Source organism: Nomascus leucogenys, chromosome 21, assembly GCF_006542625.1.
Source record: "Nomascus leucogenys isolate Asia chromosome 21, Asia_NLE_v1, whole genome shotgun sequence".
NCBI classification, from domain to species: Eukaryota; Metazoa; Chordata; class Mammalia; order Primates; family Hylobatidae; genus Nomascus; species Nomascus leucogenys.
In genome coordinates, this window is record NC_044401.1 from 69,291,693 (window position 1) to 69,308,807 (window position 17,115).

At 40.1% G+C, this 17,115-nt stretch overlaps 1 protein-coding gene across 6 annotated transcripts in view; it reads left to right on the top strand.

Moving 5' to 3' along the window:
* The first annotated feature begins 436 nt into the window (after window positions 1-436).
* Window positions 437-17,115, top strand: part of FOXP1 (forkhead box P1) — a 177,612-nt gene continuing 160,933 nt past the window's right edge. For 3 of the 6 annotated variants that reach the window (XM_030802008.1, XM_030802006.1, XM_030802007.1), the window contains exon 1: window positions 1,260-2,140. In XM_030802008.1, the coding sequence (XP_030657868.1) occupies window positions 1,955-2,140 (186 nt within the window). In that variant the 5' untranslated portion in view covers window positions 1,260-1,954. Of the gene's footprint in view, window positions 552-1,259; window positions 2,141-17,115 lie in introns of those variants that run through there. The other 3 variants (XM_030802010.1, XM_030802009.1, XM_003264884.4) reach the window with 3 other exon arrangements.

The window sequence follows — 17,115 nt, forward strand, 5'->3', positions numbered from 1 at the left end:
TTGCTTTGCAGTCCCAGAGGGTGCTTGCAATCAGGAATAACCGCAGGCTAAATTATAATGTGGAATTCTGTTGCCCTTTAACCTGATGCTGCCTGTTCACATTCACTGTTTGTTAACAAACAGCTTTTAAGAACAAAATTGTTGGGAGAATTACTATTTCATTGTATGCACTGACTTTATTGAAAATAAGAGGCTTTATTTTTTTTAATTGCATGTCTCTGAGAAAGTTGTGATAATTCCTTTACAGAACTGCCCTAGTTGGCTTAAAAGCTACTAGGTGTTAAGCAGTTACATATCTGTAGGACAGAACACATCTATTTGTGTGACTGAGGCTGGAACATTTGTGTTCATTCCATAACTAGCCATTTTAGGGAACTGGACTGCTTAGAGCTCTCTAGCCCCATCTCGAACTACTTATAGCTCTTCTGTTGAGAGATGGTTTTCCTGACCGCCCACTTTCATGGCGCCCAGGCTGTGTGCCTTTTGATACTGCAACGCAGAGCAGCTGCAGGGGATGCTAATAAAATGCAGCATTTTGGACACTGAGCAAGGTAAGAGTCTGCCTTTTTCTCCTGCCCCTTGAAAAGGGATTGCTAGGAAATCATTTCCTGGTCTCTAACTGGACCAGCTGAGTTAGAGAGGAACATTTGCATTGGATACTCCACCCCTCCCCAAAGTGGAGAAGGCAGGCGTGGAAGCACTGTGAGACTCAGAAGGGAGATGAGGCAGTAAACCAGATCTTTCCCATTTTTTCCCCCAGCCTAGTCTTCTGTTTCTATGATCTGCCTTTTGAACTGTTTTTGTGGCTGATCAGTTCCACCTAATATGTCTCTTGATTTCTGCTATTGTAATACTCAGGCGACATGCTGTTCTCTTCATTTTTATAAGCTTTAGATGCTTCTGCCTGTCATTTTCTGGCGGTTTATCTTCAGCGTCTGGATTTGCTTTCAGACTTGAATGTCTATCAAGCTGCCGTTGCTTTGAATGTGAGATCAAAAGAAGATGAATTCCAGTAAAAAATTTCCTTCTATGAAGAAAAGATTGGGGCCTATGTAAACATCCCACTGACAGCTCCCAATGAGTTATTTTAGCCGAGTATTAGCACCTGGATGACAGACAGTCCAGCATTCCATGCTAAATAACAAATCAGTAGCTTCCGTGGCAGAAGAACATTGCCACAAGAGCAATACATTTTCAGAAGGAATCCTTTTCTTCCTCCTTTTTTTTTTTTTTTGTTATTGTATATGGGTGTTCAACTCTTCCTCCTATTTTTCAAGCTGACTTGCTGTGCCTTCAGCAGTTTACTTTTCTTTACAGTATCTGCTGAATTACTTCGGTGATGGAAGACAAGACTGTGATAATCATTTTGGGGCGGGTTAAGGAGTGTTCCAGTAGGCAAGCTAGGCATCTGGAGATAAACAGGTAGTTTGGTTGATGGTGGATAAAGAAAATGTAAAGCACAGCCAGTCAAAGCCAGATCCAGGGCATATCCCTGGAATACGGGACGATGTGTTCTTTAAAAATACATGTGACAAAATCCTCTAAAGTCTGCAAAATCTGAATTTTCTTCTTCTTCTTTTTTTTTTCTCTTAAAGCATCCTGCCTATGTAAATGTCACCACAAAAATATCTCAAGAGCAGGTTTCCCGAAACCCTGTTGGTGTGTATTTGTCTGCGTGAATGAGCTGTGTTTGGCTAGGGCTTGGTCTAGCCAGGGCGCACTGCGTGTGCTGTGTCGCTGCTTGCAGACCTGGAGCGGTTTAGATACGTGTGGCATTAATAGATTTCTTTAAGTGCTAAATGCAACTTTGAAAATTACCTGCAAGCTCCAACTGATCTTTCAACTTTGAAAGTGAAGAATTACTTGAGGAATTCTTGTGGTTTCTTTGTCATTTAGTGAGAGCCCAGCCAGCTACTGTGGAGGCAAACCTCCCTGAGGTTGCCTACAAAGGGCAATGTTCCAGTGTGTTTTCTCTTCGAGTGTGCTTCAGCCGCACAGTACTTCCTGTTTATTCAAACATCTTTTTTACCACTCGGCAACCCCCGCTTCGCAGAAACAGCCAGAACCCATCTACAGCAAGAAGACGGAAATCCAAAGGCAGACAGTACGGGCTCCCTTCGCCAAACTCTTCATTTTCTCTGTAAGTGTCCAGAGAAAAAGAAACATTTTTTTGCTGGGTTAAACTTTTAAACTAGGGATCCATTCTTGTGCAGACATTCTCTGAAGGGCGAAATAAGATGATCCAACTTGTTTACTGCTTTTTTTCCTCCCCCTTCCCTCCTCTCTCCATCAGAGGCTTTTTTCTTTTTAGAGATTTGAGAGGACCGTTTCCTTCTAACTCCTTGTTTAATTCACTCTTGCTTTCAAATATGTCTTTGGATATAATCAGCTAAGTAAGCAGCCGGGTGGTGTCAGGATAGTTTTATAGGCTGAACGTAGATTGGAACCTCTCTCTGCTTACTGTGACATTGTTTCATGTTGCCTTCTTTTTCTTCCTGTTATCACAAGTAGTAAGAGAATGTGGGGATGGTGCCTTTGTAATTATGCATCTACAGAATTGTCCCCTGATGTTTGCATCACGACACCGTCATCATTTGTGAATCAGTCTTGATAATATTTGTACCAATTTCATGCCAATAAAAGTCAGACTGCTGAAACGCACACGGTCATTATCTCATTCATATTCCTATTGTTTCAACGGAGTGGGCTGCAGAGGGAAAGGGAAAGCCTGCCTCACTTTCTGTGATGGTTGCTGACTTTGATGTTGGAAGGCTCTTTTCTAAATTTTCCTTGTGGATAATCAGTATGGCAGGAAAAGCCCTTGGACTGGTGCTGCCTCCTGGCTCTGAGGAGAAGAGCGATCTAACGGCTCTCTTAGTCCTTTCTGTTGAAATGACTTTTTAAACACATGGCTTGACATTTTTGAAAAAGGTTCCACCTTTTCCTGTCTGTAGTCACTCCTTTTGCCTCTCTCCCCTCCCTCCACACCCCCCTTCCCTGACCCCCAACTTCAGTTTAATTGGTAAGCCAGGTGTTAATATTTTCTTTTTTAACTATATAGTGGTCAGGGAATAGACAGGAAATGGAAAATTAGCTCTTTTGATCTTAAGAGAATTGTTACTACTGTGAACCTTGTTTGCTAGTCCGCAGTCTAAATATTTTTAAATTTTAGTGTCTAAAACAGCATCTATTAGAATAGAGAAAGAAATATCCTCTGGGGTTGTCCCAACCTCTGATAGAAGAAACATTTAAATACATAAAATAATTGTATGTATGTGTGTGTATTGCTATGGCTATGGTGGCTTTTTTGAATGTTCAGAAGTTGTTCTCTTTTGCAAGAAAAAAATAAGATGTTTGCGACTGCCTTAAGGACAATTTGTTTAACAGTAGGAGTAATTGCAGGGAAAATGGAAAGAGTGACTGAAGGTATTTACTCAGATGTTAGTGTAGGTGTGGGGGCCGAAAATTCAGTGTGGGAACAGTGGGCTGCTTTTCTTGGTATCTCAGTCTGTTTGATGACCATCAAATTTCCCAGCTCGCTGGTTTTGTTTTTTCTGGATGGCATGTTTGATTATTTATCAGAAGGGGAAGGGAGTAGCTGAAGCAAATAAACATGTGACCAAGTTCTGTTTTGTTTTCCACTCCGAAAGCCATGCCCTTTAACAGATATACAGAAAATAATAAATGCATTGTTTTATGATAAAAGGAAATTATATGTGTCTTTTTTTTTTTTAAGGCAAGTGAGTTAACCCTTAAGGCTCAGGAGGCTTTTTGCCTTCTGAGAATTTGCCAGGCTTTTTATTGAGAATTAGCCTATTGCAACTAATGGTTTTATGGGACAGGATTTCCCAGGATTACTTTGTTCATTAGTTTAGCTTTTTCTAGACAGTTCACTTAGGAATGCCTGCCTCAGTAGCTCGACTGTGTGGTGTATGTGTGTGTGTTTTAAATAATAATACCATTGGACAAACCAGTGGCTCTGACCGTTTTGTTGAAGGCTATATTCTGATGTTTAAAGCTAAACATGAATAGCTCAACTAAAGGAAAGTATACCATAGTGTCTGTGGCTAGGGTACAACGTAATTTATCAGAGGCCAACATTTTGCCCCTCTCTTTAAAGATGTTAGGCAGGTGCTGTAATACAGAGTCTACTTATATGTCTGTGTCCCTCAGAAATACCTTCTAGTCTTTAATATGATGTAACCTAATTCATTATCTTCAAGGTTGTCATTATCTCAAATTGATTCCTCCAGAGGCCAAGGGAAAGGCTCAAATCTATATTAAATTTAGATTTAAAATTTACGGTTTTTTTTTAGTTCTCAGGTGGGGTTTGCATGGCTTTGTGAAATCATTCTTAATATGTAGGCATTCACTGATGTATGTGCGCATACTGGCACATTCTTTAAATACAGGAACATGATTTTCTGTAGAGGCTTCCTTGCTTCTCCACATCCTGAAGAAGTGATGTGCGTGATTCTAGCACAGTGCCTGGCCTAGTCGTTTCAAGACCTATAAATCACAGCTGAAAATCTGTTTCATTGCCTATACTGTTTTGGAATGTGAATTGAAAATATGCACACAGAAGGGATTCCCTCTTCCTTGACTATATAAGGGAACGGTGCAGCAGAGGCTCAGATACAGTGCAACTTTCACGAGTATTGCCCCGCAGATAACTAGGAGGTTGCTTTGCTCTTGAGAAGACAACGATGGAAGCAGTGGCCTTTCCGCCTCTCTCCAAAAGGCGTTGGATAATCATACTCCAAATCATATCCTCCAAAAGGGTTGGATAATCATACTTTGTATTTATACAGAGCCCTTTGTCTGTAGAAATCAAAGTGCCTGACTAATGCTAACTTGTTAATACTCAGAACACCCCAGGGACATAGGTAGGCTGCAAAGATTATCCCACTTTTGAGGTGGGAAAATGCCCTGTTGTTAAAATCGTTTACAATTTCCGGGTGTGTCTGTATTTAATGCTCAGGCTAGACCTGGAAGCGCTATGATCTAGAGATCATGAGAAGCATTTTTTCCTGTGACATAGTCAGCCTTGACCACAGGCAGTCTCATGAGAAAGTGTTTTACCATGAAGAAACTGGCCTGGAAAATATAGCTAGTGCATGATGTTGATGGTGGTGGGAGGGAGGAGGTGGTGAAGACTAATCGTCCTTGATTTTAATCTATTTAGGGTCAAAGGATGTATTTTTTTTAAAGATACAGCATGGGCTGAAACTTCTGATTTTTGTTTTGTTTCTCTTTAACTCAATATGATGTTGGCAATTTAACTTCCACAAAAATCAAGTTAGTTTGTTCTTTGTGAAGAAACAGATACAGTACTGCTTATGGGCGCTGCAAAGTTAAGTCAGCGGTTGCTCTTTAGTTACATGCTTTGGGGGCAAAAGAATTGAAACCTGCTGTTAACCTGGTATGGTGCTGTGTGATTCTTCAATTCTGGAGTGCCGTGGGCCTCCTTCCTGGGTTTCTAAAGCACAGTGTAAAAATTAGACAAGTGCCATTTACTGTTCAGACTCCTTTGTTGAAAGCTTTTCCAGAAAACTCCACAGTAGGGTGGAGGTGCCTGGGTTGTTTGGCTCCTGATACTGTTTGTTTGTTGGAACCTGAATATAGAAATCAGATTTGAAAAAAAATCTCTACTCAAAATGTGCTTTTAATTTCAAAATGTAATTTTCAAAAGACCATACAAAATGATTCCAGTTTTTACTTAAGAAATATTCTTCTTTTTTCTTTCTTTTTTTTTGTTTCGTTGTTTCTGTTTTTGTTTTTTTTTTTTTGGTTTGTTTGTTTCATTTTTTTTCTTTGAGAGAGAGTCTTGCTCTGTTACCCAGTCTGGAGTACAGTGATGCTGTCTCAGCCTCCATCTCAGGGGTTCAAGCGATTCTCATGCCTCGTCCTCCTAAGTAGCTGGGACTACAGGTGTGCACCATCACACCTGGCTAATTTTTGTATTTTTAGTAGAGACGGAGTTTTGCCATGTCGCCTGGGCTGGTCTCCAACTCCTGGGCTCAAGTGATCTCCCTGCCTCGGCCTCCCAAAGTGCTGGGATTACAGGCGTGAGCCACCGTGCTTGGCCCAAGAAAATTTCTTTTCTTTTCTTTTCTTTTTATTTTTATTTATTTGATTTTTTTTTTGAGACAGAATCTCGCTCTGTGGTCCAGGCTGGAGTACAGTAGTGTGATCTCGGCTGACTGCAAGCTCCGCCTCCCGGGTTCATGCCATTCTCTGGCCCCAGCCTCCAGAGTAGCTGGGACTACAGGCGCCCGCCACCACGCCCGGCTAATTTTTTTTGTATTTTTAATAGAGACGGGGTTTCGCTGTGTTAGCCAGGATGGTCTCGATCTCCTGACCTCGTGATCCGCCCGCCTCGGCCTCCCAAAGTGCTGGGATTACAGATGTGAGCCACTGCACCCGGCCGAAAATTTCTTTTCTTAATCAGATACCCAAATGCTGACAATGTGTCATTGCAGGTGATGGTGTCGTTTTTTTTTTATTATTCTCCCAATTCATGTATACATATTACATATCTTCTACCATGAACTTATTACTTTCATAATCTATAGTTATGCAGCACTTTTCAAAATCACTTGGTACTTATTGAGTGTGAGGCTCTAGACTGTGCACTTCACATGTACCAATTTGACATAGGTACTTTCAGTTCCTCTCTTTCTTATTGAAGAAGAAACTAAGACACAGAGAGGTTAAGTAACTTATCTCAGGTCACACAGCTAGCAAATGGTGGAACTGGGCTTCAAATCCAGACACAGTGATTGGTGTGTGTTCAATGACTATGTATGCTACTTCTGTAGAAATATATTAATGTTTTTCAAAGCAAACTTCTATTTCTTTGTAATTTCTATGATTCTCTCAGGGTCAGTAATTCCCCCAAATTCCCAGAGAATCCTTACTTCTTCATGCCTGGAGACTCAAGTTCCATCTTATGCTAAACTGGGGTTACTGGAAGTTCAAAAGATCATTGTCACTTTTTGAGCACAACTCTGTGAGCACAGCTGTGTATCAGATGACCACAGTTTTTTTCAGATTCCCTTTTAAAGAGTTACTAATTCCTCGACCAAACCAATCAAATCTGTATTTCTTTGCCTCCATAAGACGTAATCTCTCTGAAGTTCATTACAAAGTTACCTTTTTGTGTGGCTTAGGTTAACCGAATGTATTTTTCTGTACATGTCTAATTTTTTTTTAATCGGTCATGTCAAGCAAGTAGTTCTAGTTCCAGGTGAATGGAAGAACTTCAAATCCATAGGTCTATGGATTAGTGGACTTTTTGTGTGTATGTCGTTCTTGAATACAGTGAAGGGATTCTATCCAGGCTGTGTGACCTTGACCACATTACATAAACTTTCGGTTTATATAAAGTAATTTAGAACCAATCGTAGTTGGGATTCAGTATTAGTTACCATTTTCTTCATTGGTAGTATCACCACCAGTATCATCATCTCCCCCTAGCTCAATATTTGGCCTCTTAGGCAGCCATTCCTGCATTGAGAATTGGCAAGGCATGGGTGAATGTTTGGTAAGAGTCAGAGTCGTATTTGCTCAAGTACCTTTGCTATTGGAAAGAGCCAGGATTCTCAGTTGCATGTCATCTGTGTAACTGCAGATAAACCGTATACCCCTCTTGTCCTCAGTTTGCTTTTTCTACAATTAAAGTTGACTGCCTTAGATCCCTTTGGGTTCAAGAGAGGATGCTGCAAATTTTCATAGTGTTTCTGTAAAGAGGACGACCAATGGTTTGAGATCACTGGGAAAAAGGAATCTTTACTTTCCATTGAGAAAATATATTCTCTTATGCCGGGGGCAGTGTGTTATACATTTAATAATAGTTTTAGTTCCCATTTACTGAGTAACTATCATGTTTCAGGTGCTGTGCTAAGGACTTTACCTGCATATATCACATAATCTTTACAATTTATCCTCTCTGGTCTTGTGTTTCTCTTTTTTTTTTTTCTTTTTTTTTTGGCACACATTTATGATCTACAAGTTGAAGTAATCACAAACATAATTTGTGCACCACACACTTGCATACGTCATGCTGTATTATAAGTATCAATTGTAATAGTGATATATGAAACATTTTTCTATATGCTTTGCATAATAAGTAACACAAATATTTTGGAGTAGGTAAAATACTTTAACTATTGTAGTTATTTTACATACTTTAAACAATGTATTTATAGTAAACAATTGTGGTGTTTTTATTTGGGGATTTTTTTAATATTCTTTTTTCCAAGAATTGTCCAGTAGTTTTTTCTCTCCAGAGAGAAAAAAAAATTGTAAGCATATGACTGCTCAAAAGGCCAAAAACTGAGAAAGGCCCAACCTGAAAAAAATTTCTTTTTGGGTTGGGTCTGTCAAAGGACTATGCAGGTACACACAAATAGAAATGACTTTGTTTTAAAATATTTGTGAAAAACTAGATAATAGACATATGGAGTCCCACTGTATCATTTCTTTTTTTAAAAAGTATAACTTTAACTTTTATTTTAAATTCATGGGTACACGTGCAGATTTGTTACCTGGGTATGTTGCATATGCTGAGTTTGGGGATATCCCGACACCCAGGTACTGAGCATAGTACCCAATAGTTAGTTTTTTCACCCTTGTCCCCCTCCCTCTCTCTCTGTCCCTCATCTGTTAACTGGGTATAATTTACCTCAAAGCATTGTGAAAAAATAAATAATATAATGGATTTGCACTGTTTAGTACTTGTCTGGCAATAAACACTAAAAACATTACAATTTTTAATTATCTTCCTTATCCCCAATGACCAGGGACCAGGGCAGGTTTAGTAACAGTAATTTCGCACCCGTACCACCTCTACCAAAAAAAGAAGAAGAAGAATGAATTTATAGCAGAGTGCAAGAGTCTACAGTGGCTTAAAACAAGAGCTGGAAATCCCACTAGACCTAAAAGCCATGCCAAGTGGGTCAGGAGAAGAGATCTCACTTAGATGAAGGTGAAGTGTAAGATACAGGTGTCCAGAAGCATTAACTGTGGCTGAACTTCAGTGAAATTTCGGTAAAAAAAGAAAAAGACCTGTGCTTTCTTAGCTCTGTTTTTCCATTATTTGCTTTATGAAAAGCTCGTTTTGAAAAAAGTCTAACCTTGGCTTAGCTGAACCAGAGAACGAGGGACTTGTCCAGAATGGGGCTTGAGGAAGAGCTGAGAATCCAGGTATGATGGGGACAACATCGGTATTCCAAGAGAAGATGAAACAACTCAGTTAACCAGAGAGGTGAAAACACAGTGTGCAAGAGAGTGGAGACAGCTGGGTTTGTTAATTCCTTCCTCTCCGCCTGCTTGGAGTTTGCCATCACAACAGTAGAAACACAGGATGCTGCTACAGGGATTCAGAAGCAGGGCTGGTCCCTTGGGTCTGGGGATATCAGGGGACACTGCTGCTTGAAGGAATTGGATTGTGGACAGACTTTTTAGGCAAAGGTTGAATTTAGATGAAGAAGATACTTGGATGCCATGTAAATGTAGGCAGAGAACAGGGAGGGCAGACTTGTAGTTACGGTTATGGCTCACACAGTCCTGGCCATGGAAAGATCTGGTTGAAAAAAAGCAAGTCTTTTGTGTGGGGAAAAGAAGGGAGATTAAAGTTAGAAGGTGGAACACTGAGAAAAGACCCTTCCCTTCATTCTGGAGGCAGAAGGGCCCACAGTCAGTCATGCATTTTTAGCTCTGGAGGTCTGCATAGCCATTTGCCAAGATTACCCGCGGCCATCTTTGGTCTAATCAGTGACCTTGATACAGTGTGAGTATCAAGTTCTCATGAGACAATGTTTTGTCTGTTTTTGTTTTTCCATCCTAGCCACTCTGTAGACTCGTGACCTTGGGCAAGTCACTGAACTTGACAATCTGTCTCTGTTTGCCCATTTTAAATCAAGACTTATAAAACTTTCCCCAACTTCCCTTAGGAAAGTTGGGAACAAGAAATGAAATCAGTGTAGAGAGCAACCTAACTAACACAGTGTCTGGTTCATAGTAAACAATTCAATACAGTGTTTTTATTTAGTGTCTTAAATGTAGGGAAGTTATGCTACTCTTGGCCTTATGTTTCTAGATGCTCCTCGTTTCTTAAATTGTTATACAAATACAGTCTTAGCTATTCGAAATAACTTGCTTTAAGGAGTGTAAATTAATGGAGAATATTAGGATTTGCCCCCCCGCCAATCCTAATATTTGGCCAATAGTGTGTAGTTCCACGTTGTGAATTATTAATCTTGTTTGGCCCTTTCCTATATTCCCATTTCTGTTTCTTTCTTTTGTCTTCTATCTCTGCTGGAATGTTGCCTCTAAATCATTTTTACTGTTTGCTTCTTTGCCCAAATTCAGGCAAGAAAAGGAAGGTACTTTGTGAAGCAAAGCATTCATAGGTGTTAATTGCCTCTTAGGGCATCCCGAGTATGTGTGACTTACAGTATAAGAAAAAAAGGAATACAGTACCATATTTGTTTGAGAAAGAACTGGGTTCAGTGTTACTAGGAAAATCATGGAAAATCCTCCATTATTTTGAGCATAATTCTAGTTAGATTCTTCCACAAGCTTCAAAATTAGCAAGTCTCATTCTGAGGTATGAAAAGATGTGAATCTGAATTATTCATAATGAGAGTTGCTGAGCTGTACCCTCATAAAAGGCAATTGCAAAAAACAGTGGGTTAAATACAGTGAGTTAATAGAGCCTTTTGATTCATTTATCCTTGCATTTGACCCCAGGTTTTTTCTACTTTGGGAACCTGGAGGATGGGGCCAACTTATTTATTTTTAAACACAATCTAGTCTTAAACATTAGAGGCAAAAAAGAGTTTGATGCAGCATCCAACTTAACATTTTAGACATTTTCTAATAAACTTCACTTCTGTTTTACTTCATTGCAATGCTAATGTGGCCTACAGTCATAGCATCCTAGGCTGTGATCTTGTCAACTCTCATGAGCTAAACAGGCTCAGGCTTGGGCACTGCTTGAATGGAATCCCTCCAAAGACAACTCAGGTGCCGGAGACTTGGTGTAGTGATTCAGCGTCTGGCACTGACTCCAAGAGGAGCAACCAGCCAGTCTCAGCAAGGTGGTTATAGGGCCCTATGTTAATGGGAGTGGGAGTATGATGGTGGGTTTTTTTTTTTAGCTCTTCCCAAAGACTTCAAACAGACTTCCTGACTGTTTGTAGTCATTAAACTTACTACATCTAGTTTTGCAAGAGGACCATAGATATCCCCCCCTCCCACTTTTTTTTTTCTGATGTCATGAAAATCCTATCCTTTATCTTGCTGGCTGGGAAGTATCCTGTGCGTGCCTTTCAAGTAAAAAAAGCTACTCAGAATTGCAAGTAGATACAGGGTTTGCTGACCCCTTCCTGGGCTTGATTGGCAGCGAGGTTTGTAGCAGAATGCCACCTCCTATCTAGAGCCTTCGGCATCTCTCTCTGTCCATGTCTCCTGTAGCTGGTGCATGGGATGGCATTTGAGCTCACAACACTAATGCAGGCAAATCATGACGTGGTGCAGGAACACATTTGCGTAATTTTGTTCTCTTTAGTCCCAGTTCTTGGAAAAAAAAAAAAAGAAAGAAAAAATATAATTTTTTGCCATCTTTTCCTCCCCAAGAAAATATACTCAAGTTGCTGACTTTAAAAGAAACAAAAAGCACAACTCCCAAACCTACCTTTGCGGTATTTGTTAAACATTAAAGTAAAAGACAAGCAAGGAATATACATAATGGGTATCATAGCAATGATAACCACCCTACATGTAGCTTAAAGAATATAAAATCATGTCTGTAAGTATATGTGAAACCTAACATTGGAAGTAGATCTAGAAGAGAGGTTCAGGCTGGTGTGGGGTGATAAAGTGGTCCAAGTACTGGAGGGGGTGCTTTGGCCTGGCCTTTACCTCTTCCCCGCCGTCCCCACACAGAGATGACACTGCCCATGACCCATGACTGTAACTCCTCAGTTAGGACAATGATGACCAAAGATAACAGTGACTTTTCTATTTCTTGTCCCTTTCCATTTTGACTCAAACACATAATGTTGGAATGCTGTAGGTATGGAGTTGTCTCTGCTCTGATTTTTCTCCATGCCTATCTTGACATTGTCTCATAAACTTATTTGCATGCAAAATGTCCTACCTAAATATCAGTTGTTATTAAATGTTCTGTAAGCACAGGTTAATTTTTCCAGCTGTTGGAACTGTTGAGGATGGATGATGCTACATAGAGCCTTTCCCTTCTCAGCCACTGATTCAAACTCAGTATATCCCAGTTGATGTAAGACTTGGCTGTCTACTGCACCTGCTTTTGGGGTTGAGTGAAGTGAATTTACTACCAATGAATGTTCAGAGTCCACACCCTTATTTGCAATATCATGGAGTAGACCAAGCAGTGACTGGTACAAAGAAACTGTTAAAGGCTGTCTGTGAATGGTCATTACCCCCTGTAAGTTTTGTTGGAGAATGTGTTTTGTTTTCTATTTACGACGCCAATAACCTGACTCAATGATTTACTGCAGTGCTTTCTTTCTTCTCTTGTGTATCTAATATTTACACAGTCCTTAGAATTGGAATCTTTCTTTGAACATCTAATATTTTCACAATCACTAGAATCCTTCCATGAGATTAGCTTACTTTTCCATTGTCTTGTTATAACCAAACGTTCTATTTGTAAAATAAAATTTTAAAAAATTGTTTGAAGAACCTGTTGCTTTGGAATACTGTTGACTCTGTATGACTTCCAGTTCTACAAGCCACTGTCATTTCTTTCTTTTTCTTTTTTTTAAGTCACTCACAACCCTTAATTCCTTCCTGCACTGGAGTGATCGCACTGTCTAAAGCAAGAAGGTGATGAAATTTCCTTGCATACTCAGTCCCGGGTCTTGCTACAGAGTGATTGTCAGATTGTGTTAAATGATCACTGCTTTGGTTGCTGGGGTTGAACAAAGATAGCAAACTAGTTTAGGGGAACCAGGCTCTCTAGAGGGACTCAAAGAGTATGTAGAGGATGAGAAACAGAGGAGAGAACATGACTCCTTGCCTACTAATCTTCCCATGCTGCTTTTCTTTTTTTACAAGCTTTTCCTCCCACCCTTATATCCACAGTGACTGTTGATTAGCCCATGAAATTATCTGAAAAACAGGTTTGATCTTGAGGGGTGGGGAGAGTCTAGGAAAAGAAATTAGAAGAAGGATGGCTGACTCAGACCAGCCTTTCAAGCTGGAAATGGGACAACTTCTCAGGGCAGACAGGAAATAACCAACTCTCGACTGGCCACCAATAAGGCGCGTGCCGTCTTCACTCTGTGGGTGCTCAGTATCTCATACTGATCTGAACTGCTGTCAATTACCTACCAGCAGAAACACATCTTCAAAGTTTGAGGCAAGTTTTAAACAGTTTCAGATCAAGAAGCACATGGATGTATTTCCTTTTCAGAACATCAACATTGAATTTGAGCTTAAAGAACAGCTAATTAATAATGTTCTTGCTCCTTGGCCAAACTCTAAAATTATTTTGGGAAACTGATTGAAAGTTGTGTTTATATAAGCTTGCAGTGAGCCGAGATCGCGCCACTGCACTCCAGCCTGGGGGACAGAGAAAGACTCCGTCTCAAAAAAAAAAAAAAAAGATTCTATCCAGTGAAATCTTTGGGGATCTCAGACTACGGATAGCAACCTAAGACGGGGATTGACAGACTTTTCTAGTAAAGAGCCAGATAAGAAATATTTTAGGTCTCAAGGGCCATGTGGTCTCTGTCAAAAGTCCTTGACTCCATTTGTAGCACAAAAGTAGCCATAGATTATATATAAGGGAATGAGCTTAACTGTATTCCAATAAAACTTTGTTGGTAAATACCAAAATTTGAATGCCATCTAAGTTTCACATGTCATAATATAATCTTATTTTATTTTTTTCTCAACCATTTAAGTAAGCAAAAACCATTCTTATATCATGAGCTGATATATGACAGATGATACAAAACAGGTGATAGACCGAATTTGGTCCATGGGCTATAGTTTGCTGACCCGTGACTAGAAACTTTCCAGTTAGTCATATTTTTTGAAGACCTCCATGTGTCAGTTGGTTATCTCAGACCCCGTCACCAAGTGTGTTATGCAAAACATTTTAGAAAGATTTTCTCCTTCTACCAGCTTGCTTTATGTATGTGTGCATGCCTGTTCAAACAATGTTTTATATAAACTTGTTGATGTTTCTTAAAATATGGTAGACATGTTTTTGAACATCGGCTACCTTGATAAACATGCTAAACATAGAATTACCTAGCCCCTAAATATAAGCACCTGCTATGATCTTAGAATGTAAATAGCTCAGAAGTTGTAAACACGCTTATGTAAAACATAATTTGTAAATAACAGATGGCACTTATTTACTAAGAATATGAAGGCACTGATGAGAATGAAGTAATCTTGGACCAAGAGAATGGAAGGTGTGTCAAAAATGTCCAGGTTCCAAGTTAGTATGAAAACATGACCTACCGAGCCAGCAGCGAGAGGGCCATCTCACTGGCTCTGAGTGCTGAGAGCTGGCCGTGGACCATGGCATGCCAGCCATCGGGCAGTTCCAGCTCCTTGTGCAGATCCGGGCATAGATGGGAGACTAGTCAATTCACAGAAGAGATGAAAGTGATTCGTGCCTGCCACCACTCCCCCTGCCCCACCCGCTTCTTCTTTTAGCTCAGAGAGCCACTTATTTTAGCTTGAAGGAAAATAAATGTGGATGTGTGCAACTGGGCTCTAAGTGCCTGGTTTTATCATTCACCTCCACTCTGTGACATCCTCAAACTGTGTCTTTACTGTAACCCAAGCCTAGCATGAAAATACAGCACTAGGTTATCCAGTGCCAGGCAATTGTCACATCTGTTATAAAGGAAGTGTTGACTCAACCCGCCCAGGAACCACCACCAAGAGTAAAAGGTCTCCAGAGATGGGATTGGACCTTTTAAGTTATTTACATTAGCAATTGATCTGGAACTTGAGTCAGAGTTGATCCTTGCTTCTTAAAGGAGAAATTCTTTCATTTATTCATATCCTTTCTGTCTCTCTCTTTCTGCTGATTGCCCTCTCCTTCCTTTTTCACCCTTCTCTCTCCCTGTCCCATACACGCAAACACATATCCACACGCATTCTGTATCCAGAGAATCTAATTTTATCTTCAAACAATGTATCCTAAGGGACTTTTCTCTAATTGTGATTGAGATATCGTTATAAAAATAAGAAAAGTCCATTCTCACTCCTTAATTGTATTGGAATAATATCTGGCCTGCCACAGTGGCTCACACTTGTAATCCCAACACTTTGAGAGGCCAAAGTGGGAGGATTGCTTGAGCGCAGGAGTTTGAAACCAGCTGGGGCAACACAGTGAGACCCCGTCTCTACAAAAATGAAAAAATTAGTTGGGTGTGGTGGCTCATGCCTGTAGTTCCAGCTATTCAGGAGGCTGAAGTGGGAGGATTGCTTGAGCCCAGGAGGTCAAGGCAACGGTGAGCCATGATTGTGCTACTGCACTTCAGCCCAGGTAACAGAGTGAGACCTTGTCTCAAAGAAAAAAAAAAAAAAAGATTTATCTCTGGGATTTAGGCATTGGAGTTGGAGATGAAGGACATAATCTGTTCTGATCACATAACAGGTAAAAATGGCTATCAAGTCATCATCTGCAGGAAACATGGTGAACATCGGTCTCTGACACAGATTCCAAAGGGGATCCCATCAGTCATTCCGCATTTTCCGCTGATCAACACTGAACATTATAATAAGCATTTTTTTTTACTTTTTACAAATCATAGATGCTGGAGATTTGTATTATAATGCCCAGATACGTAGTGTTATACACTAAGGATTTATTGCCTCTCCTTGCATGTGAGAATTTAAAATCTAGACCACAGTGATTTATATATCATGGAAATTAGAAAAGAAAACACCTTTTAGTGGTTGATTTCAAAGCATGTTATAAGTTCTGTTCAGTTAGGTTTTAAAACTCCTGCTGAGACCTAAGGCAATTTTTAAATGGATTTTAATTTGGGGAGGATATGGATAATAATTTGTTCCTACTCTGTTAACATACTCATGATAAAGCTAAAGAATTATTGTGGGATAATTCATGGCAATTCACATCAAAATGAATTATTCTCTGCACTAGTGTTGTCTCCCCATCCCAAATATTTAAAATTATTTTACCTGTGTTTATTCATTTGGGGGCTGAAATTTGGAAGTCAGTTTGCACATCTTTATCTCGTGGTGTTCTCTGTTCAGCAGGTTGGCTGCAGTTTCCCTTGGGTTCATACAAGTTTGCAAACCTTTTCCCCCCATGCTTGTATCTTGGATTATTGTCTTTAGTGGGCCTCTGTATGAGATGGTATGAAGAGGCTGGGGTTTACAATATGATTATTTAAGTTCATGTACCCTATGTTGGGTCTAAGAAAAAAGTTATACATGACTTTTTTACCCCCTTCAAACCAGAAAACTAAATCTGAGGATCCCAGTAGGTAATTTTGAAGTGTGTGATCATTCTGTAGAGCCAGCTCAGTAAGCATTTGTTGAAAACTTAAGTTTAAGATCTATACTTTCCTTTCCTTATGTACATTTATGAGACCATGCTCATATAAGAATAGTTTTGTGATGGCCGGACATGGTGGCTCACGCTTGTAATCCCAGCACTTTGGGAAGCCGAGGCGGGCAAATCACTGAGGTCAGGAGTTCGAGACTAGCCTGGCCGACAAGGCAAAACCCCGCCTCTACTGAAAATACAAAGACTAGCAAGGCATGGTGGCAGGTGCCTGTAGTCCCAGCTACTCGGGAGGCTCGGGCAGGAGAATTGCTTGAACCTAGGAGGCAGAGTTTGCAGTGAATCGAGGTTGCGCTACTGCACTCCAGCCTGGGCAACAGAGCAAGACTTTGTCCAAAAAAAAAAAAAAAAGAATAGTTTTGTGTGTATGTGTGAATGTTTTTCTTAAAGACAGTTTGCTGAAGTGACGAGTTGACTATAGCTGCTCTGAGACTTGACTATTTAAAAATTGAGGCCGGGTGCAGTGGCTCACACCTGTAATCCCAGCACTTTGGGAGGCCGAGGCA